Source organism: Oncorhynchus gorbuscha, linkage group LG15 (assembly GCF_021184085.1).
Source record: "Oncorhynchus gorbuscha isolate QuinsamMale2020 ecotype Even-year linkage group LG15, OgorEven_v1.0, whole genome shotgun sequence".
Lineage (NCBI taxonomy): Eukaryota > Metazoa > Chordata > Actinopteri > Salmoniformes > Salmonidae > Oncorhynchus > Oncorhynchus gorbuscha.
The window spans coordinates 33,566,669-33,590,491 of record NC_060187.1 but is presented as its reverse complement, the minus strand read 5'-3'; the positions used below and the strand labels follow the sequence as shown (position 1 = coordinate 33,590,491).

General features: G+C 43.5%; 1 protein-coding gene across 12 annotated transcripts in view; it reads right to left on the bottom strand.

The window, feature by feature from the left end:
• Window positions 1–23,823, bottom strand: part of lrrc7 (leucine rich repeat containing 7) — a 186,690-nt gene that overhangs the window by 10,895 nt on the left and 151,972 nt on the right. For 8 of the 12 annotated variants that reach the window (XR_006832058.1, XR_006832059.1, XM_046300862.1 and 5 more), the window contains 14 exons: window positions 20,272–20,346; window positions 18,609–18,753; window positions 15,874–15,946; window positions 14,552–14,569; window positions 11,633–11,762; window positions 10,882–10,997; window positions 10,046–10,115; window positions 9,816–9,915; window positions 9,241–9,365; window positions 8,967–9,155; window positions 8,663–8,797; window positions 7,011–7,097; window positions 5,755–5,866; window positions 3,006–3,189 (listed from right to left, as the gene is read on the bottom strand). Coding sequence is in view for 10 of the 12 variants with exons in the window: in XM_046300862.1 (XP_046156818.1) it covers window positions 3,006–3,189; window positions 5,755–5,866; window positions 7,011–7,097; window positions 8,663–8,797; window positions 8,967–9,155; window positions 9,241–9,365; window positions 9,816–9,915; window positions 10,046–10,115; window positions 10,882–10,997; window positions 11,633–11,762; window positions 14,552–14,569; window positions 15,874–15,946; window positions 18,609–18,753; window positions 20,272–20,346 (1,559 nt within the window). In the remaining 2 variants the exon portion in view is untranslated. The remainder of the gene's footprint in view (window positions 1–3,005; window positions 3,190–5,754; window positions 5,867–7,010; window positions 7,098–8,662; window positions 8,798–8,966; window positions 9,156–9,240; window positions 9,366–9,815; window positions 9,916–10,045; window positions 10,116–10,881; window positions 10,998–11,632; window positions 11,763–14,551; window positions 14,570–15,873; window positions 15,947–18,608; window positions 18,754–20,271; window positions 20,347–23,823) is intronic. The other 4 variants (XM_046300869.1, XM_046300868.1, XM_046300860.1 and 1 more) reach the window with 2 other exon arrangements.

Below are 23,823 nucleotides of genomic sequence, written 5' to 3'. Positions count from 1 at the left end.
ATTTTTCAAAGAAACCACCCTTTGCCTTGATGACAGCGTTGCATACTCTTAGCATTCTCTCAACCTACTTCATGAGGAATGCTTTTCCAAAAGTCTTGAAGGAGTTCCCACACATGCTGAGCACTTGTTGGCTGCTTTTCCTTCACTCTGCGGTTCAACTCATCCAAAACCATCTCAATTGGGTTGAGGTCAGGTGATGCAGCACTCCATCACTCTCCTTCTGTCACGTTGGCATAAATGGTCGGAAGACAGGCGCAGGAACGCGTAATAGTTTTTTTATTATACCCCAACTTACAGAGTGCCGTTTAAAGCCACAGGGACGAAGCCCAAACAAACACTATACAAAACACAGGGTTGAAACCCGAACTAAAGAGCGAGGAGTACCTCGAATAAATAACACAAGTGCACAATGATTAACACACGGGACCCGTAATCATCTGCGCAATCCACAATGGCACAAAAGCCAAACCACACAGCACAGGTACTCACACAAACCAATGGGCAATGTAACAATAATCAATAGGATGATGGTAAACCAAGGACACACTTATACAATTACAAATCACTGGGAATAGGGGCCAGGTGTGCGTAATGAAAGTTCCGGAGCGATCCGTGACAGTATCCCCCCTGCCGCGCTGCACAAGCAGTGCAATGCCACCGGCCTCGAAGACGATCACAGGAACGCAGTACGGGTCGATCAGGACCCAATGCAGCTGCCGAAGTTGCAACGTCGTCGGACGGGCTAGTTGCAACTGCCGAAGTTGTATCGTCGTCGGACGGGCTAGTTGCAACTGCCGGAGTTACGGCGGTTGTCGGAAGGACCATTCGCAGTGGCGTCTGACGAACCGGTTGTGGCGGTGTCGGACGGCCTAGTTGCAGCTGCTGAAGTTGCATCGCCGGACGGACTCGTTGTGGCGGTGTCGGACGGCCCAGTTGCAGCTGCTGAAGTTGCATCGCCGGACGGACTCGTTGTGGCGGTGTCGGACGGCCCAGTTGCAGCTGCTGAAGTTGCATCGCCGGACGGACTCGTTGTGGCGGTGTCGGACGGCCCAGTTGCAGCTGCTGAAGTTGCATCGCCGGACGGACTCGTTGTGGCGGTGTCGGACGGCCCAGTTGTAGCTGCTGAAGTTGCATCGCCGGACGGACTCGTTGTGGCGGTGCCGGATGGACCAGTCACAGCGTCGTTGGATGGGCCATTCCCGCTGTCTCCCGTAATGGTCGATTATTCTGTCACGTTGGCATAAATGGTCGACAGACAGGCGCAGGAACACGTAATAGTTTTTTTATTATACCCCAAATTACAGAATGCCGTTTAAAGCCACAGGGATGAAGCCCAAACAAACACTATACAAAACACAGGGTTGAAACCCGAACTAAAGAGCGAGGAGTACCTCGAATAAATAACACAAGCGCACAATGATTAACACACGGGACCCGTAATCATCTGCGCAATCCACAATGGCACGAAAGACAAAACACACAGCACAGGTACTCACGCGCACCAACGGACATTGTAATAATAATCGACAGGACAATGGTAAACCGAGGACACACTCAAGCAATTACTAATCACTGGGAATAGGGGCCAGGTGTGCATAATGAATGTTCCGGAGGGATCCGTGACACCTTCTTGGTCAAATAGCTCTTACAAAACCTGCAGGTGTGTTTTTGGTCATTGTCCTGTTGAAAAACAAATTATAGTCCCACTACGCACAAACCAGATGGGATGGCGTATTGCTTCAGAATGCTGTGGTAGCCATGCTGGTTAAGTGTGCCTTGAATTCTAAATAAATCACTGACAGTGTCGCGAGCAAAGCACCCCCACACCATCACACCTCCTCCTCCATGCTTCACGGTGGGAACCACACATGCAGAGATAATCCGTTCACTTACTCTGTGTCTCACAAAGACACGGCGGTTGAAACCAAAATGATTAAATTTAGACTCATCAGACCAAGACAGATTTCCACCAAATTGCTTGTGTTTCTTGGCCCAAGCAAGTCTCTTCTTATTGGTGTCCTTTAGTAGTGGTTTCTTTGCAGCAATCGACTATGAAGGCCTGATTCACACAGTCTCCTCTGAACAATTGATGTTGAGATATGTCTGTTACTTGAACTCTGTGCAGCATTTATTTGGGCTGCAATCTGAGGTGCAGTTAACTCTAATGAACTTATCCTCTGCAGCAGAGGTAACTCTGGGTCTTCCTTTCCTGTGGTGGTCCTCATGAGAGCCAGTTTCATCATAGCACTTGATGGTTTTTGCGACTGCACTTGAAGAAACTTTCGGAATTAAAGTAATGGTGGACTGTCATTTCTCTTTTCTTATTTGAGCTGTTCTTGCCATAATATGGACTTGGTATTTTACCAAATAGGGCTATCTTCTCTGTGTGTGAGAGTGAGTGAGTGAGTGAGTGAGTGAGTGAGTGAGTGAGTGAGTGAGTGAGTGAGTGAGTGAGTGAGTGAGTGAGTGAGTGAGTGAGTGAGTGAGTGAGTGAGTGAGTGAGTGAGTGAGTGAGTGAGTGAGTGAGTGATAGAGAGAGAGGTGTGCTGTGCGGCGCTCTGTCAGTCTTATGGAGATGTATGTTAATGAAAGATTTAAAATAGCCTTGTTGCGCCACTCTCTCCCCTCACACAGCCTCTTGACAGCTGGAGTTCCAACCCTTCTTCACCCAGGTGCTCTACACAACATCCCTGTCTCAAGAAACAGACGGCTGGAATCGATGCCTGCTAAATGACATATTTACACAGTACAGAACAGTACTGGATGTGACCCAGCTAGCAAGCACTTATCATACCACAGGTGGCTGAGGCAGCACACCATGGTAGGCAAACTGACATCAGACCATTGTCGGCAAAAAGACGATATAGGGCTATGCTGAGCCTCTGATTTTGCCGATGGAAGACCGATCATGGGTCACCGTAAGCTTGCTATCAGGCGTGTGTCTGTAGCTAGCTACTGGTTCTGTGTGAGGACTGTGGGTTGAAAGCCGGTGAGCCACTGCCCACCTGTTGGTCCAGTGTTGTTGAGGCACTCCTCCATCCTTCCCAGCAGCCTGCAGGGCGGCCACGTTGCCCGGGGGGTTAGAGGAGCCAGAAGAACCCTGGGATGGAGAGTAGTCCGAGTAGGTGGCTGACGAGCCACTGTTGTTCAGGCAATGCATCTTATCCGGATCTGATTCATCTGTAGACTCTGACAGGGAAGGGCGAGAGAAAAGCATTGACATGTCTCTGCTGTCATCTACCTGAAAATTTCATTTGAATGGGGGCTTAAGGAGTTATCTTATTTTCAAAAGGTCACTGATCATGTTTCCACTTGAAATGTGGGTTAAAGCTGGGTCTCCAGGGGAGCAAAAGCTATTGGAGAGAATTGGATGCTGTTCTCCTCAATCCAGCAGGGAGTCGTTATGTAATGGATTGCAATAAACATGGGCGATTCCACGTCAAATATTTTTGGTATCTCAGATAGTTCTGGCAATTCTCACATAGTTACTTCCTTGGGAGGAAGGATGTATAACATGCTTTTTACATTTGTATCAAAAAACTTGTTTTGTATTATGAATAATATTGCAATTTTATGCCCATCTTGGTGTAATTATACTCCTTATAGTGGTCTCTCTAATATGTAGTATGTCTTTATTCTGAACAACCTTTTTGATGAAGATTATTTTTGACATATTGTTTGTAAACATCTCTAATTTACATAGTGTGCTCTCTGGTACTTTTAATGATATGACCCATTTTATATACAGAAATTGACGTTATAGGTCAGTAACCAATCACAGCCCTCCTTTAGGATTGCACATTCAGCAAGTCACCAGCAGAGGGAGTTTGTATTTCATCTATTTTCCCATTCAGGGTGTTGGTGGTGCTCATAAAATGTATCATACTTTCAGAATTAGTCCACTCTAGAAATGTGATGTACTTGTAGAGTATATTGTCCTGAACAATCCGTTTTAAAATGAACACAATCTAAAAAGGGTCATTTTGAGGAATAAATATTTTTAATGTTGAATAAATGAATGTGAATATTTGTATTTCAGAATAAAGACATACTACATATTAGAGAGACCACTATAAGGAGTATAATGACACCAAGATGTTGTATCATATATATCATTCCCGCTCCCGCTGAACCATATATCTGTATCATATATGGTTCACATATCATATGGTCTTACAGGAGGCATGTATAGGTCTATAAAGGGCATAAAATGGCCAATTCCATCATGATTTTCAGAAAAATCGTTTGTGATACAAATGTAAAAAGCATTTTAAACATTCTTCCTCCCAATTAATTTTCTATGTGAGAATTGCCAGAACAATCTGAGATACCAAAAATATTATTCCCGCTCCCGCTGGCGTGGAATCACCCTTATGCTTTATACCGTACCTAATTAGAATACAAAACTCCCCGAGGACATTATATAATAATTGTGCATTGCAGGACTATGCTTTGTAATCTCACAGGAGGAAACAACCATGCAATTAGAAAGAACAATAGCAAACACAGGGATTTTCACTGTAGAGTTTAGAAAGCTTGAGGCTTTTTCATGTCAGAATAGGATAAGAGCGGAGAGTGAGTGTATTTACTGATAGGGGTCAGCCTACCACCGGTTGAGATATCAGCCCAAATGGCCTGCAGCAACTAGTCAATCAGCTCAGTCTCTGGTTTATCAGTTTGAAAGTACGGCCCAAGATATACAGTACCAGTCAAAAGTTTGGACACACCTACTCATTCAAGCGTTTTCCTTTATTTTTACTATTTTCTACATTGTAGAATAACAGTGAAGACATCAACACTATGAAATAACACATATGGAATCATATAGTAACCAAAAAAGTGTGAAACAAATTAAATATATATATATTTTTTATATATTTGAGATTCTTCAAAGTAGCCACCCTTTGCCTTGATGACAGCTTTGCACCCTCTTGACATTCTCTCAAGCCGCTTCATGAATGCATTTAGATTTACAGGTGTGCCTTGGTAAAATGTCACGTAGAAAATAGTACAAATAACCCTTGAATGAGTAGGTCCAAACGTTCGACTGGTACTGTATATGGTGGGGTCACCATTGATAAAGATGAGCAATAATGACTATAAAATCAATTTAAGACATTGGGAAATTATATTATTTTATACTAGTATAATTGTTCAGAGAAAGAGATTTTGTTTAACAAGTAATCATTGTTTATCTCAAAAAGGTAGGTATAAAAATGATTGACACCCCTAAAGATTCTTATAAAGTATTAAAAAGTTCAGTATTTGTACCCATTTTCCTAGCATGCAATGACTACATCAAGCTTGCGACTCTATAAACGTGTTTGATGCCTTCACAGTTTGTTTGGGTTGTGTTTCAGATTATTTTGTGCCCAATAGAAATAAACGGTAAATCATTTGTGTAATTTTGGAGTACCTTTTCTTAGAAATAAGAATATAATATATTTCTAAACACTACATTAATGTGAATGCTACCATTATTATGGACAATCCTGGATGAATCGTGAATAACAATGACTGAGAAAGTTACAGAGGGTCAAAGATCATACCCCCAACACAATGCTAACCTTTCTCCATTACCATAACAGGGGAGGTTAGCATGTCTTGGGGGCGTGATCTTTGACCTCTAACATCACTCATTTTTGTTTTCTGAAATGAGTTTAGAGGAACAGGGAGCAGTGATGATATAACCTTAATGCTAATGGTTGTGTTTGTAGTGAAGTAGAATACCAGGGATGGGAGTTTACGGCCTACCTTTCTTGTCTTTCCCCAGTAATACAACCTTTGGTTTGTACATGGCCGGTTCCACCAGGGTGGGCCTCATATCAGAGATACGGATATCATTCGGAGAGCCACTCATAGAATCCTGAGAAAAGTTATTACACAATTCTTATTTCTGAACAAAAGACCAAAAGACACAAACCGACACACAGCTTGGTTTAACAGCTTCAACGACTTAACTCCACAAGCTCTTCCTGAGGCAGGAACTAACAAAAGTACACAAATATAGTACATAACTGATCATTATTGTACTGCTTATACTGATAGTGTCATCAGTAACTGATATATGTTCTCTATATCTTAGTGATGTGTAACACACTGGAGCATGTCCTATCTGTGACTTCCTTCTCTCTTAGGGCTTAGAGGCCCAGCTGCTTGCTACAGGAGAGCCTACTTCCCACACCTGATGTCCCACATCTGCAGCTCTGCTCACTGCACCCCCACAGGGCAGGCTGAGGCAGCCGAGCGGAGAGAGACCACCAGGCCTCTCCAGGAACCACATCCCAGGAACACTCACTACACAGCACTGTCTCATTGGCATATCTGTATCTCCCACCATCTTCTTTTTCTCTTGTGTAAAAGAAGAGATCGCAATATATCCCATACTTCTATATGTTTCAGAACATATAATCGAATATCTATAAATCCATACCCATGATGGGGCTACTATGAGGGTTCAGCATGTTCAGTGTTACATGACACGCCACGACAGCTGCAACCGCTTTCTGCTTTGGGTAAAAATGCCACCTTAAATCACTCCCGAGATTGTGTCCATAATTTACCAGCACTTTCTCTGTGGCTGGGAGTAATTGGTATGCCAGGCTTGATGCTTTTTGCCACGTCTCAGAGGAATGCTTGATTAACTCAAAACAAACAGCTGCGTGGTGTGGTGATGCCAATAAGTGCTGGAGTTAGCCTTGGCACTGCCAGTCTACTGCCCGTTTGCCCACTACTGTGTATACTATATATGCCATGATGCAGACTTTGCATAAAAAATGTTCCTGTTCATAAGTACTGTATATACATTATATACATTACATATCTACAGTTTCACTGTTCATTAGAGAGAGTGGCTGTTATCGGCTTTCATCTTCATATTTCATGATACTCCGACTTTGTTTCTCCAGACGTTTCATAGTCTTTGTCAGCGTGAAAGAGGCAGTGTGAAATCACACCAGCCGAGCCGTGGTTGAGCAGACTGTCTAATGTCTGATCTCACAGCCACTTACTATGAGGCAGAAACAGGAAGAAGCTGTAACGGCTGATGATGTATTCTCTTGCTGTGGCAGCTTGGGAACCACGCGATGTAAAGAAATCTAAGCAAAACAAACAAACACACATACAAACAAATAAAAGATGGAGAGGAAGTTTTCATGGTTCTACAAAAAAAAAGTTGTGTGAGGTAAAGAAGCATGGTTTATGGCATCAGCCCCCCCCACCCCTTCATCCCCCCACCCATCCATCCCCCACATCCCTCCACCCAATCTCTCCAGCCCCCTCCCCACCAGCCCCCCACCCCTCCAGCCCCCACCCAGTGACCCAGTTCCCATTGCGGCACCGCGGCACCCAAGGGTCTCTTTCTCCCTGGGGTTTTATGGGAGGAGACAGCATGCAATCCAAAGCAGTTATGGACACAAAGTACACAGGACATTTGTGCTCCGTCAACACAATTTACAGAGAGGTAGAGATATAGCAGAGTGTCAAGCACAGGAGAACCTTACAGATTTAGGGTTAGGAAAGTAAGTGGTTGCTAGCTGACTCCTTGGAAGTTCGAACCTACTTCCACTGGAAATGTATTTTCATTTTACAGGTTAAAATCAAATCTAATCTACATCTCATCTTAAATATATGCAATGTTTAAAGGACTCACAACCAGCATGAGTGCATTTACAACCCTGATGTAAATTGCCCAAACTCTGGGCTCCTATAGAGCTTATAAAGAAATGACAGTAAGCAGATACAAGATACATATTATATGACCTGCTTCATTGATCTCCAGATGCTGACCACTTGACTCAGGTGCTTATTCAGATCTAGCCTCTTGGAGTCCTCTGAATGCAATTGACATTTAACACTGACCTTTGCTCTGTTTGTTCAACAGCCTCTGCTGTTCGTTGTCCAGTATTTCAAGCCTTATTAAAGGCTACAAATTCTACACCCGGTTGCCCCCCTGGGGACTTGCAAATGCACTAATACTTGACATTTGAGCTATGGCCGAGTTAACCTCCATTTCAGCCCCAATATGATATTATGCCAAGATAATGCACCTTTTTGCACACAGCATAAAAAAAACATCTGAAAACAGCACCTCAGCAGCCTACCTGTCTGACTCCTCTGCGTATTCAGAGAGAGAGAGCTAACGATTTAACAAAGACCCAGTTGAAGCCATCATGGGGCCTTTGAGGCTTCCAGATGAAAGGATTCTATGATCTCTGTAGGTTTCAATCACCTCTAAAAAGTTGCTAGGCCACAGTTCCATGGCCCTGGGTTTAATACATTGCCCCCTCAAACTTTGTCACACCTGGCCATAAGTCAAAAACACTGAAACCTGATACTACATTAATCTATGTCTTTGAAAAAGTTTGGACACACCCACTCAGTTCTTTCAATGAAATTCAGTTCCCATGCGTTCAATACAGGTGGTCTCACCTCTACCCGAACTCTCACATTGAGATGTCCAAGGCAACTAAGGACTAAATCTGACATAACGGCCTGAGAGGACCTTGAGGCTGCAGTGTAAACATTCATGTCAGTACTCTCTCCCCCACCAAGCCCAATACAAGCTGTTGTTTTGTTTTGCTTTCCTGGTGTTAAAAGGACGTAATAAGTGCTACAAACGATTGAACATTTTCACAACGAGATAAGGAAATTGCTCCTGTACCTCTGAGCTCTCAGTCAGATCCTCCTTGTCCTTGCGCTTTGGGATGTCGATGGCAGAGTTGTGTATGATGCCCTGCTCTGTCATCTGAGTCTTGTTGAACTCTCTCTCTCTCTCTAACATCTCTCTTTCCATCACCTGGAACAGAAGATCACTCTGAGTGACTGGGTGACACATATCTATCGCATTCAGCCAAAGAGGACTATGTATAATCAAATCATTTGTTTTTGTATTTGTGTTTGTGTGTGAGAGAGAGTGTGGTGGTATGTGTGGGTCTCTGGGTGTGTGGTATGACCCGGTATGTTACCTCTTTGGGGGGCATGGGCCAGGGGGGCTCATACTGTTCTTGTTTTCGTGACTCCATGTTGGTACCAGAGGAGTTAGTACCAGTGCTGAGGGGAAGCTGGTTCTTGCCCACCATGTTCTGCACTGACTTCACCATGTTCTTCAGGTCCTCTGGGTACGGTGTGGGGTAGCGCTTCAGATTGATCTCAACCTGGACGGACAGGACAAGCAGAATAAGCGGTAATAACAAGATAAAAACGGGGGGAAACTGAGGTCAACAGAAAGTCCTGTGAAACCTTGACTTTTCCAGAGTTGTCCTCCTCCTCCTTCTTCTCCTCGAACTCAAAGGCCACGGTCATCCTCTGCTGACGCTGCTCCTCCCATAAGGTGGGGTTGAAGCTGTCGCTGTCTGACTGGTAGTCTACAGAGAGGACGGGCAGGGAAACAGGGAGGTGTCACTGACTTATTGTGCACTGGTCTCACACTGGTGCTGTTCTGACATGCTCACTTCACCAACAGCATACAGTGCACTGGCACCTAACCCAACCATCTGTCAAATGCCCTCAAGTGGAACCTCAAAATGGATTCAATCTCTGAGTAAATTTACACCTTCAGTCTCTCTGACCCTCAAAGGGTAGTTCAGTGACACATGCTCTGCACACATATCACTATACGCATTACTATGAGGGATACCAGTGTTATTTCAAGCACCATTCATCAATTGTAAATACATATCCATGGCACCTTAGCGATCACAAAATCACATACTCATAGTACTGCAACATCCACTTTGTGGGAATACTTGGCTATGAGCATTTCCCCTCATGTCAGCATGTGTTACATTTCCACCCACAGTATCTGGCTAGCTCACCCTCATCATGTCGTGGTTGCTGAGGGAACATATAGTTGGTGAGGACCCTCTGCTTGGTCTCTGGATGGGCCTCTGTCTGGAGAGGGATCAGGGCCTTGGACTGCACACAGAAGACAATCACACATCACTGACACTTCAAGTATAGCTAACAGGTAAAACTATAGATTTGATCCAAAAATGTAAAGGTCTGTTTCTTTCTAACAAAACAATATATAAGATCATAAGATTACCTGATTGTCTGAAAGCCAAAGAGCAGCAAGATCTTTTAGTTTTGTGAAAGTGAATGGGAGATTTTTTAATCTGTGTAAGGGAGAAGAAGACGACATGGGAGTAAGAAGGCAATTCATCTCAATAAGTACACTGTGTTCGGGTGTGTTCAAGGACACAGATCATCATTAAATCCCGTGTGAAAAGCCAATATTATTCCTCTGCCAAGGAACTATAATAGCCTGCCTCTGACTGACTGACACCCACTACTCACCTTGGCAACACGCTCAGCAAACTCTGCCTCACTTTGACAACAGAAATATGCCAGAGGAAGACAGTGTTGTGGGCTACCGTAGGCAGGATGATGCAGGGTTGGGGTGATTCCATGCCCATTCTGAGGCAGCCTATCAGCTCTGTGGTGTGTGGTGCTGCGTGTAGAGGCAGGTCTGACTAATGGCTGTCGTGTGTTAAGTGATGGTCAGGTTTAATTACCTTGGATCCAGTTAATCACTGGCAGAGCAACCAAACATCTCATAAAGAGCTTTCTTAATTAGCCCGTGGGCAGGGGGAAGTGCTTTCGAAGGCTGTGCAGCTATCTTAATGTGCTATTAACAAAATAATAACCACTAGCTAGCTTCCCTAGTTTTTATAAAATCCTCAGAAGAATGCCCTACTCCACCTACGCTCTATGTAAATATATAGACACACAACACAAGCTTTTTCCTCGTCAATGAGAGTGTGAGGAACATATGGATTCACTGTGTGTCTGCGTTACTGTGTGTCTGTGTTTCTCTGTGTTTGTGTTTCTGTGTGTGCGTGTGCTACTGTATGTATACATAGCAGAGCAATCGGTAGATACCTATTGTCGCTTAAGTTGAGAACACGTAGCTTGGTCATCTGCCCAATCTCATCAGGTAGAAACTCTAGTTTATTGGAGCGCAACGACATGACTGTCACATTCTTACAGTTCCCAATCTGCAACAAAAGAGCCAAGCAGATATTTCAGTGATCACTTTCCATCTTCCATGAACCAAACCATATAAATGACCAGTTTTGAGGAAGCTACTCTGAAAATATAGTTTACCACGCTACCAATTACTTCAAACTGGAAGAAGTTAAGCTACACTAAAGCTACCCTTAAGAAAAAGTAGATCACTACATCCAAACTACTTTGTGCTAAATTATCATATCCCAATCTGAAATGTCATAGACTACAAATTGCAAGAATAGATCACTCTGGAGTCAGATGTTAGCAGAATGTGTGATTTAGCCTATTCAACGTTTCAAGTGAAAGTTAGGCAGGTCTGACGCTGAAAAAGCAAGAAAATTATTGCCTACCTCACCGATATATTATTTTTGCAAAAAAGTAGCATGTAGTTCCATTAGCTGGCTACACCGCTGCATGGCAAAAAAGTAATTGACTACTGACAGCACTACCAAGACTTGAATTGAGTTCAACTGCCACCAAGCTACTGCAAAATGTAGTTAAATGACTAGTTGAACTAGATGTTGTTCACTATTCCCCAACACTGTTAAATACACAACCAAATGCATTGTGTATGTGTGTGAGTACAGGAGCACTGTGAGGATATAGGGACAGACGGACGTACCTCCCTGGGTAGTTCAATGAGAAAGTTTTCATCAGCAGAAAACGTGCGAAGGTTGGGCAGGTAGCCAATGGTGGGGGGCAGGGACTCTAATTCATTACAGCTGCAGTCAAACTCCTCTAAAAGCGATAAACTGGATAGAAGAAGAAAGAGGAGAACGAGTCCCTTAAGAATCCTTCACGCCACAGCTACTTCCACTTGGTTAGTTATTAGTGTAACATCAACATGTAAAGAAGCACAATAACCAAAACCCTATCAATAAAAACAACCACAAATCTGCATAGATGTTCTACTACACATGTCTTTGATGTACCATATTAATATGTGCATATCATTTTGTCAAGAACCTGCGAAGCACAGACCTACTTACACAGACCAACTTCATTTGTACGCAAAGAAATGGGCTGTGAATTATTGAAGTGGAACATTTACATACACTTAGGTTGGAGTCATTAAAACTTGTTTTTCAACCACTCCGCAAATGTCTTCTTAACAAACTATAGTTTTGTCAAGTCAGTTAGGACATCTACTTAGTGCATGACACAAGTAGTTAACAGACAAATTATTTCACTTATAATTCACTGTATCACACTTCCAGTGGGTAAGAAGTTTACATACACTACGTTGACTGTGCCTTTAAACAGCTTGGAAAATTCCATAAAATGATGTCATGGTTTAGGAAGCTTCTGATATGCTAATTGACATCATTTGAGTCAATTGGAGGTGTACCTGTGGATGTATTTCAAGGCCTACCTCCAAACTCAGTGCCTCTTTGCTTGACATCATTGGAAAATGAAAAGAAATCAGCCAATACCTCGGAAAATATTGTAGACCACAAGTCTGGTTCATCCTTGGAAGCGATTTCCAAAAGCCTGAAGGTACAACGTTCATCTGTACAAACAATAATACACAAGTATAAACACCATGGGACCATGCAGCCGTCATACCGCTCAGGAAGGAGAGGCGTTCTGTCTCCTAGAGATGATCGTACTTTGGTGCAAAAAGTGAAAATCAATCACAGAACAACAGCAAAGGACCTTGCGAAGATGCTGTAGGAAACAGGTACAAAAGTATCTATATCCACAGTAAAACGAGTCCTATATCGACAGAACCTGAAAGGCCGCTCAGCAAGGAAGAAGCCACTGCTCCAAAACCGCCATAAAAAAAAGAAGACTACGGTTTGCAACTGCACATGGGAACAAAGACTGTACTTTTTGGAGAAATGTCCTCTGGTCTGATGAAACAAAAATATAACTGTTTGGCCATAATGACCATCGTTATGTTTGGAGGAAAAAGGGGGAGGCTAGCAAGCTGAAGAACCCCATCTCAATCGTGACACATGGGGATGGCAGCATCATGTTGTGGGAGTGCTTTGAACTGAAAAAGTGTGTGTGAGCAAGGAGGCCTACAAACCTGACTCAGTTCCACAAGCTTTGTCAGGAGGAATGGGCCCAAATTCACCCAACTTATTGTGGGAAGCTTGAGGAAGACCTCCCTGAAACGTTTGATCCAAATAAAACAATTTAACGTCAATACTACCAAATACTAATTGAGTGTATGTAACCTTCTAACCCACTGGGAATGTGATGATAGAAATAAAAGCTGAAATAAATCACTCTCTCTACTATTTCTCTGACATTTCACATTCTTAAAATAAAGTGGTGATCCTAACTGACCTAAGACATGGAATTTGTACTAGGATTAAATGTCAGGAATTGTGAAAAACTGAGTTTAAATGTAGTTGGCTAAGGTGTATGTAAACGTCCGACCTCAACTGTATCATAATGATACAAGCATTATTTCACTCAAGCCACGGGCAGATTCATTTCAGCAGCAGGTTGCATTATTTGTTATTGACTGTATTTGTTGTTGACAGATACAGTCTCAGATGACTGATCCCTCCTTGGTGTAGAGACATGAATGGAAACAAAGCATAATTGTGTTCCTTATAAAGTAGTAGATCCATCTAAGACATGTACAGACTACAGAAAGGTGAAGTCATGAATCAAATGGATTCATGAGGATCATGGCAATATTCAATACCATGACTAGATAGAATGAGAGATTTTTTACAGACAAACCACAAAATTGATTCGACTTTATTCATTCCATGAGGGAAAATGAAAATTAATACTCACTATCTGGTGGTGCCAGTATCTCTTTTCAATCAGATTATAATCAACAGTATACTTTTTACCAAAATCGGGAATACTGAACTTCATGAATGACAAACTTAACTCTATATCTTATATTATACCTTAAACTCTAAAGCCACAGTGTTTATTGAGTCAAATGCCCTTTGCCTCTTTGTCAGATTTGAAAGGACAACGTGAGCAAAAACAACAACAACTGTCCAGTTTTTAAATTCAAACTCCAACAGAGCGTTAAGTGTAAAATGTCATTGTATATTGACAGGATAAGATGAGGGAAAGAGCTGCCTCCCCACACTGGAAATACTTCATTTAAGCAATAAGGCCTGAGGGGGTGTGATATATGGTCAATATACCACAGCTAAGGGCTGTTCTTAAGCACGATACAATGTGAAGTGCCTGGATACGGCCCTTAGCTGTGGTATATTGGCTATATACCACAAACCCCTGAGGTGCCTTATTGCTGCTTATCAACGTTATTAGAACAGTAAACAGTTCATTTTGAGTCATACCACAGCTTTAAGTCAATCAGCATTTGGGCCAATCACCATTTACAATTGTATTTATTTATTATACACACAGCAGAGTCATTAGCTCAACATTTGTCTGAACAGGCTGGCCCAGCTGGCCTCCCATATGCAGGCCTTTTACTAGAGCTGCTTCCCTGGCCGGAACATACAGACAGGGGACATTAAGGGGAGCACTTGCCTGAATAAACATGCTGTGGCGAGGAGGAACGTGTACAGGAGACAGGGATTTACAGTCTACTTACCCTATTTTGGCGCGTCCACTAAGTGGCCCATTTTAGATGCATGTGAAATAACCACAACACACAAAACCGACCAATGACAAACCAAGAAAAAAAGGTGTACAGGAAACAGTATAACAGGCTTGGGGAGCAGCAGTGGGGGAGGCAGGGCACGGTAAGGATGAACATGACATGATGAGCTGTAATGTGGTGACCCTGACCTATGTCATCCCAGTAACTGGGCGTCTTCAGACTTGACCCCCAGAATTGCCTCTGACTCATTCTAGTTTACAGATTAAACTGATATAGTATATATAAAACAAGCAAATCAACTTTGCTGGCTATTGTGTTTGAGTTTGAGGTTACAATACAAGCAGAGGAAGCTTGGGAAGTTTTTTAAATGTATTTTTTACATCAGAGTCAAGTCCACTCAGACAGCCTCCATTTTAAATATTGCACAACAAATTAATGGCACACCCCAAAAATGTATCTCTCTCCCTCTCTGCCCCTCTCTTTCCCCCGCTCTCTCTCTCTCTCTCTCTCTCTCTCTCTCTCTCTCTCTCTCTCTCTCTCTCTCTCTCTCTCTCTCTCTCTCTCTCTCTCTCTCTCTCTCTCTCTCTCTCTCTCTCTCTCCCTCCCTCCCTCCCTCCCTCCCTCCCCCTCTCTCTCTCTCTCTCTCTCTCTCTCTCTCTCTCTCTCTCTCTCTCTCTCTCTCTCTCTCTCTCTCTCTCTCTCTCTCCCTGTCTCCCCTCTCTCCCTCTCTCCCCTCTCCCTCTCTCCTCTCTCTCTCTCTCTCTCTCTCTCTCTCTCTCTCTCTCTCTCTCTCTCTCTCTCTCTCTCTCTCTCTCTCTCTCTCTCTCTCTCTCTCTCTCTCTCTCTCTCTCTCTCTCTCTCTCTCTCTCTCTCTCTCTCTCTCAGTGCTGCCAACTGAGACGCAATGTTCTACATCACTCTGTACTTGGTGTGAACAGTGATGGAGCAAATCAGCGTTAGCCGATGTGAGGTGAGAAGCAGCATCAAGGAGAAGGTGCCAGAGTGAGACAGCAGAGTTTCAGACCCCTTCTATCCACAGGCCGTGTTGACTACAGCAACAAACCACTGGCATAGAAGACGAGCTAAGATTAAGATGCAATGTGTCAACTGAATTTACCATCAAAATCTGTGTCTCTGACAATTTTTAATTTGGTTATGCAATAGATGCCCTAAAACGGACTAACATTCAGTTCAATGATAGATATGCATTAATAAACAAGACTTGGAATTTAGTTTAGCTTTTGGCCACATCCTTTCAAAAAATGTCATTTGGGAAGTTCAGGGATTGCAATTTGAGAAGTGAAAGTACTCACCTTCCAATGGTGTTAGGCAGTGAGGTGAGCTGGTTGTCATCCACTTTTAGTGTTGTGAGCTTCTTCAACATTCCTACAATGGAGACAAAGACATAACTCTAGTTTTACTATTCATTTGATGTTATGTAATTGATTCTTTAAAAAAAGGAACAAATACACTATGAGAAGCAAGGTCAAAAGAGAAGAACGCGGTTAAAAGGAATTTTTCAAACCCTTTGTATATATAATCCTCTTACCGGTTGATTCATTTACAGCCGGGAAATTATTGACAAACTTATTAAGTACAAAATAACTTAATTGATTGTTTGAATACTCAAATTTAATTTGCACAAACACTTTTTTCTCTCCAAATAGGAATGGCATTTTAATGACGCATATGATTGATAATGGCAATCCAAATCAGGGATTTGCGCTCTCAGATAACAACCTCCAAGAGGAGCCGCCACGATGAATGCAGTCATTACAGAATTAATCATCCTCTCCCCACCTTATCTCCTAATCATCCTCTCCCCACCTTATCTCCTAATCATCCTCTCCCCACCTTATCTCCTAATCATCCTCTCCCCACCTTATCTCCTAATCATCCTCTCCCCACCTTATCTCCTAATCATCCTCTCCCCACCTTATCTCCTAATCATCCTCTCCCCACCTTATCTCCTAATCATCCTCTCCCCACCTTATCTCCTAATCATCCTCTCCCCACCTTATCTCCTAATCATCCTCTCCCCACCTTATCTCCTAATCATCCTCTCCCCACCTTATCTCCTAATCATCCTTTCTTGAGCCTTTTTCTTATTCTTTCTAACTAGGAGATCCTATTGTTCCAGAGGGGAGAGAGCAGAGACAATATAACCAGGATATGCTATTGTTCCAGAGGGGAGAGAGCAGAGACAATATAACCAGGATATCCTATTGTTCCAGAGGGGAGAGAGCAGAGACAATCTAACCAGGAGATCCTATTGTTCCAGAGGGGAGAGAGCAGAGACAATATAACCAGGATATCCTATTGTTCCAGAGGGGAGAGAGCAGAGACAATCTAACCAGGAGATCCTATTGTTGCAGAGAGGAGAGAGAGGAGACAATCTAACCAGGAGATCCTATTGTTGCAGAGAGGAGAGAGAGGAGACAATCTAACCAGGAGATCCTATTGTTGCAGAGGGGAGTGAGAGGAGACAATCTAACCAGGAGATCTTATTGTTGCAGAGGGGAGAGAGAGGAGACAATCTAACCAGGAGACCCTACTGTTCCAGAGAGGAGAGAGAAGAGACAATCTAACCAGGATACCCTATTTTTTTAGAGGGGAGACAGCAGAGACAATCTAACCAGGATATCCTAATGTTGCAGAATGGAGAGAGCAGAGACAATATAACCAGGAGATCCTATTGTTGCAGTGGGGAGAGAGCAGAGACAGTCTAACCAGGAGATCCTATTGTTGCAGAGGGGAGAGAGAGGAGACAATCTAACCAGGAGACCCTACTGTTCCAGAGAGGAGAGAGAAGAGACAATCTAACCAGGATACCCTATTTTTTAGAGGGGAGACAGCAGAGACAATCTAACCAGGATATCCTAATGTTGCAGAATGGAGAGAGCAGAGACAATATAACCAGGAGATCCTATTGTTGCAGTGGGGAGAGAGCAGAGACAGTCTAACCAGGAGATCCTATTGTTGCAGAGGGGAGAGAGCAAAGACAATCTAACCAGGAGATCCTATTGTTGAAGAGGGGAGAGAGCAGAGACAGTCTAACCAGGAGATCCTATTGTTGCAGAGGGGAGAGAGCAAAGACAATCTAACCAGGAGATCCTATTGTTGAAGAGGGGAGAGAGCAGAGACAGTCTAACCAGGAGATCCTATTGTTGCAGAGGGGAGAGAGCAAAGACAATCTAACCAGGAGATCCTATTGTTGCAGAGGAGAGAGCAGAGACAATCGAACCAGGATATCCTATTGTTGCTTAGGGCAGAGTGAGGAGACAATCTTACCAGGAGATTGTATTGTGGCAGAGAGGAGAGAGCAGGGACAATCTAACCAGGATATCTTAGTGTTGCAGAGGGGAGAGAGCAGAGACAATCTAATCAGTCTACCCTATTGTTTCAGAGGGGAGAGAGCAGAGACAATCTAACCAGGAGATCCTATTGTTGCAGAGGGGAGAGAGCAGAGACAATATAACCAGGAGATCCTATTGTTGCAGAAGGGAGAGAGCAGAGACTATCTAACCAGGATACCCTATTGTTGCAGAGGGGAGAGAGCAGAGACAATCTAACCAGGAGATCCTATTGTTGCAGAATGGAGAGAGCAGAGACAATCTAACCAGGAGATCCCATTGTTATAGAGGGGAGAGAGCAGAGACAATCTAACCAGGAGATCCTATTGTTGCAGAAGGGAGAGCAGAGACAATCTAACCAGTCTACCCTATTGTTTCAGAGGGGAGAGAGCAAAGACAATCTAATCAGGATACCTTATTTTTTCAGAGGGGAGACAGCAGAGACAATCTAACCAGGAGATCATATTGTTGCAGAGGGGAGAGAGCAGAGACAATATAACCAGGAGATCCTATTGTTGTAGAATGGAGAGAGCAGAGACAATCTAACCAGGAGATCCCATTGTTATAGACGGGAGAGAGCAGAGACAATCTAACCAGGAGATCCTATTGTTGCAGAGGGGAGAGAGCAGAGACAATCTAACCAGGAGATCCTACTGTTCTAGAGGGGAGAGAACAGAGATGTTCTATGGCCTCACCTATGGTGTCAGGCAGATGCTGCAGCATGTTGGAGGAGAGTAGGAGGTCCTCCAGGCACTCACAGCCAGAGATGTCAGTGTCCAGGCTTTCAATCCTGTTTTTAGCCAGGTCCAGGTAGCGCAGCTGCCTCAGCTTCCCTATACACTTCAGCAGAAGGGGAGGGAGAGACATGGAGAGATGGATGTTAGAGCGGTTGAAGAGAGTGAGAGACAGACAGAGAGACACAGAGAGAGAGAGAGAGGGGGGGGAGACAGACAGAGAGAGATGGAGAGACAGAGAGAGAGACAGAGAGAGAGAGAGAGAGCATTCTATGCCATCAAAAGGAACATCAATTTCGACATACCAATTGTCATAGAGCCCATTGCCCTTTATGGTTGTGAGGTCTGGGGTCCACTCACCAACCAAGAATTCACAAAATGGGACAAACCACAAATTGAGACTCTGCATGCAGAATTCTGAAAAAATATCCTCCGTGTACAACGTAGAACACCAAATAATGCATGCAGAGCAGAATTAGGCTGATACCCACTAATTATCAAAATCCAGAAAAGAGCCATTAAATTCTGCAACCACCTAAAAGGAAGTGATTCCCAAAACTTCCATAACAAAGCCATCACCTACAGAGACATGAACCTGGAGAAGAGTCCCCTAAGCAAGCTGGTCCTAGGGCTCTGTTCACACCCCACAGAGCCCCAGGACAACAGCACAATTAGACCCAACCAAATCATGAGAAAACAAAAAGATAATTACTTGACACATTGGAAAGAATTAACAAAAAAACAGAGAGTACACAGTGGCAAAATACCTGACCACTGTGACTGATCCAAACTTAAGGAAAGCTTTGACTATGTACAGACTCAGTGAGCATAACTTTGCTATTGAGAAAGGTCCCGTAGGCAGACATCGCTCTCCAGAGAAGACAGGCTATGTGCTCACTGCCCACAAAATGAGGTGGAAACTGAGCTGCACTTCCTAAACTCCTGCCCAATGTATGACCATATTAGAGAGACCAACCAGTGAACAACAAACACCATTGTAAATACAACCCATATTTATGCTTATTTATTTTCCCTTGTGTACTTTAACCATTTGTACATTGTTACAACACTATATATATATAATATGACATTTGTAATGTCTTTATTGTTTTGAAACTTCTGTATGTGTAATGTTTACTGTTAATTTTTATTGTTTATTTCACTTTTGTATATTATCCCATGCCAATAAATCCCCTTGAATTGAATTGAATTGAGAGAGAGAAAGAGAGAGAGACAAAGAGAAAGAGAGACAGAGAGAGAGAGACAGAGAGAGAGAGAGACAGAGAGACAGAGAGAGAGAGAGAGAGAGAGAGAGACAGAGAGAGGGAGAGAGAGAGAGAGAGAGAGAGAGAGAGAGAGAGAGAGAGAGAGAGAGAGAGAGAGAGAGAGAGAGAGAGAGAGAGAGAGAGAGAGAGAGAGAGAGAGAGAGAGAGAGAGAGAGAGAGAGAGCGGGCGCTGTCACCGGCTTGCCATTGTTCCAACATGTGGGTTTGAGGGAACTGTCTTGCAAGAGTTTCCCTATGGTAGTGCATCACAACCGCCATCTACAGACCTCATCAGGGCCAATGACAAATGAAACAGACAGATAGTGACTGGAGGTGGTAGTGAAGGGCTGTAGGCCTACCCCAGGTATCTTCTGCAGAGAATTGTTGTCCATCCACAGCTCCTTTAGGTTATGGATCTGCTCCAGGACTTCAGGCTGAAACACCAAAGACACACAACATCCTGTAGCTGTCTAGAACAACCAGCAGCAGGAGGGCTGTACCTTAGAAAATAGCCCAGAAACTAGGGCAGAGACATAAGAAAGCCCTAACAACTTGGAGTCGGGGCAGGGTGAGGAGTGGCATGTCATTTATCATCATGGTAAAGGAAGTGGGATTTTAACACCCAACAATATAAGAAGTGAATACTCTCATTCCACAACACCAATGGGGGTAATTACAAAACAAAATAGGCATGTCAATGACGGCTTATGCACACAGAATGGTGCCAAGTTACGATCCTCAGTCGCTCCTCCAGATGTATTCTAGAATCATCTCACGTTCCGTATTCTATAATGGGAAAGGTGTGTTTGAATCGCTGCATGGGCCACAGAGTGGGGTAATGAATGAATGGAGCTCTGTGAGTGATTGTATTCGATACAGGCCTGTGTGGAGAGGCCTGGCCAGACTGTGTGTGTCTCTCTGGAGTAAAGGTTATACCCGACTATGTGTAAATGACTCCATTAGGCCAACCTGAGAGACTAAGTGACAGACCCCACAGTCCTTCATGCTGCCCAAATCAATTCCAATCTCTCTCATCTAGGTGTTTCATGCATTTCTTTCCCCAGCATGGTGTGGCATCATTGGTGTGGCAGTCAATAAGGACTCCAAATTGTATTGTGGACTATTTTCTATTTAGACTATTTCTGATTGTTATTTCTGACAGCTTTTTTTCTCATAGATTTGAGGGTAGCTACAGTATCTTGTGTGTTTTCTGAAAAAAGTAGTGATGTTTTATTAAGTTTGCCAAGGGCATTCTCCTATAAAAATGGTATGTGCTCGCTTCAGTGACAGAATTTGTGAGCGAAGTTAACAGAATCTCAGCATGGAAGCAGCGAGAACCCAACAACAACAAAAACAGGAGGTTCACAACCACTTTCTCAAAAATAATAGAAATTCCTACAGCATCATTTGAGACTTTACAACATAGCAATCTAAATCAGACTGATGCAATGCACATTCTATTATCTGCTCAAAAAAAGTATAATTTAGAGTAAACTTCAAACCCCCCCCTCAAAAAAAAGGAAGTTTCCTTCCCACTAAGGGTATAAAGAAGGTCATTGGGTAATGGATGCGGTGCTAAAAATGTCCCATGTAGGCGCTGTGTCCCCTACCTGCCCACTACCCTCCCAAAACATCACACACAATCTCCAAATCCCTCATTGAACTCTTGGAGTGTTGTGTGTAGTATGACTCATCAATCCATAACTCACTATCTACAGTAGAGCTGGAGTCAGTACAGTAGCACCACACTATTTTACTTGTAAGTTCAGCGTTAATGAGAAACAAAGAGAAGGGTTGGCATGGTGGACTGTGTTGGCACCTCTACCATGCATCCTGTTCTCTCCGGATGGAGATTAAACACTTGGATGGTGCTCAGTGCCATGGAGCTTCCTGTGCAGAGGCATGTCCTCTTGTCTGTCTTTGAAGCGCTGCGATGTCATTTCCTCTCTGCCGATGACATCCACTGCTCTGCTCTACTCCGGCCCTCCAAGCACCGGCATCTGCAGCCCCCCTCCCCCTCCTCCCCCCCTTCCCCTTCTCCAGGCAGGGACTTTAATTAGGAAACTTTCCTCACTCTCTGCCTGTGACACACAGGACTCAGCATCTGCTCGTGGCTCAGCTGGGCCCACATGTGCTGAGGTCATTGTTTGGTTTCGTCACATGACAATGCCTCTGAAGTTGCAGACGTTTTCACATCTGCAACTTCTGCATGCGTTTAGCCTAGAGCAAGAAGCACAATGTTTTCAGTCTCATTCATATCAATGAGCTGCTTGTGCTGAATGCACATAAGGTGCATAAGATAAGGTCTTCTGAATCCTGGTCTTATACATGTAAATGTTTGCAGTTTAGTAAAACCGAGTAGAAGACTGATTGCCACTAAAATAAGGCATGAGCTGAAATCAGAGCTTTCATAGAGCTTCTGGTTCAGCCAACCTGTTAGAAGCTCTGTTTATTCTGAATTATAGTCCAGAGCTTAGTTAAATTAAGGGGAAAGGTGTCTGCCTCTACAAAGAAATACCAATAAACCACGACGGAATTCTGGGAAAAAATCCATGAATTCTCCGTGCTGAAAAACACTGATAGAATAATCTAACATTCGCCACAGAAACCATCAGCTGAAGAAATGCAATAGGCATGTTGGCACAAAGTATGGGGCAGACAACAGCTTAAGGAATGCGAGAAAATGCATTATATTTTCCCTGGGCTTCGAAATCAGCAGGCAATAAAGCTAGACTACAGGATTCTATTTGAGGGGAATTGAGATGCAATTGGCAATGTTGCTCACACTATCAGCAAAAAGCAACAGGAGTCCTTGAATGGAGAAGGGATAGGACAAGAGAGGCCATAAGTGGAGGGAGGAAGGCTTGTATTTAAGTAGGACACACAGATTGTGAGTTCAGACTATAGCACCAGGAAGAGTTGATGGGCGCTCTCTCTCTCTCTGCAGTAACTTGGGGGCTTCAGCAAAGCATGCTTATCACAATGCCAAACCATCTGCTCCCTTGGAACGGGCTGTGCAAATTATGCCTTTTCCTCACTTCCCAAGGACAAAGTCCTGGAAATACTGAAGGTACATCAGACGTGACAGAAAGTATAGACGAGGGGTTCCCAAACTTTTTTGGCCCGCGACCCCATTTTGAGATGAAACATTTTTCGTGACTCCATCATGTAAACAAAGTGATCGTAATCAACGGCCAATGTTTACTTTTTTAAAATTGGGGTTATGACAGTCTATTACAAATCAGTCTGACAGTACTTTTGACAGTATTTCAATCTGAAGGAAGTATGTTTTGAAGTGACTGAAATGCATCAGAAAGGTTCAGAAGACCAGTAGTTTTGTATGATCTTGATATTATTCCCCCCCAGGCTGATTTAGTGCCTGGTCTTGTCCACTCTGTTCTAATAAGTCCTGCGTGGCTTGTGGGCTTTGCAGGGAAACAGAAGACACATACATGTCTTAGAGTCTAATCTTTCAGCGATGGGGTCATAACATTTTGTAGTTTAAACTGTTTAAAAAAATAGAGCCATTTTTAGGAAGAAAACAGAAACAGCTCTGTTTAATACCTCTAGCGGCTACCGGCTATGAAGCAAGTTCAATCTTTTTTTATTTCATTTCAGAGTTTCTCTCACAACCCTATTTTGAAATAAGGCGACCCCACATGGGGTTGCGACCCCTCGTTTGAGAAACGCTGGTTCAGACCTTCAACCAACTCCAAACAGAAAAATGCTCTTATGTTTAAAATTCGATGGTTGGAAAATATCACCCAGTCATTCTGAGATGGGTTTGTGTGCCTGTTAAACTTGACCTTGAGTGAGGAGGAGGCAGGTGCTGCCGTGTGCATAGTGAGTGTGTTCCATCGACCACAGTGAGTCACAGAGGGGTCCGTGGAGGCAGCCCAGCCCTCAGTCTA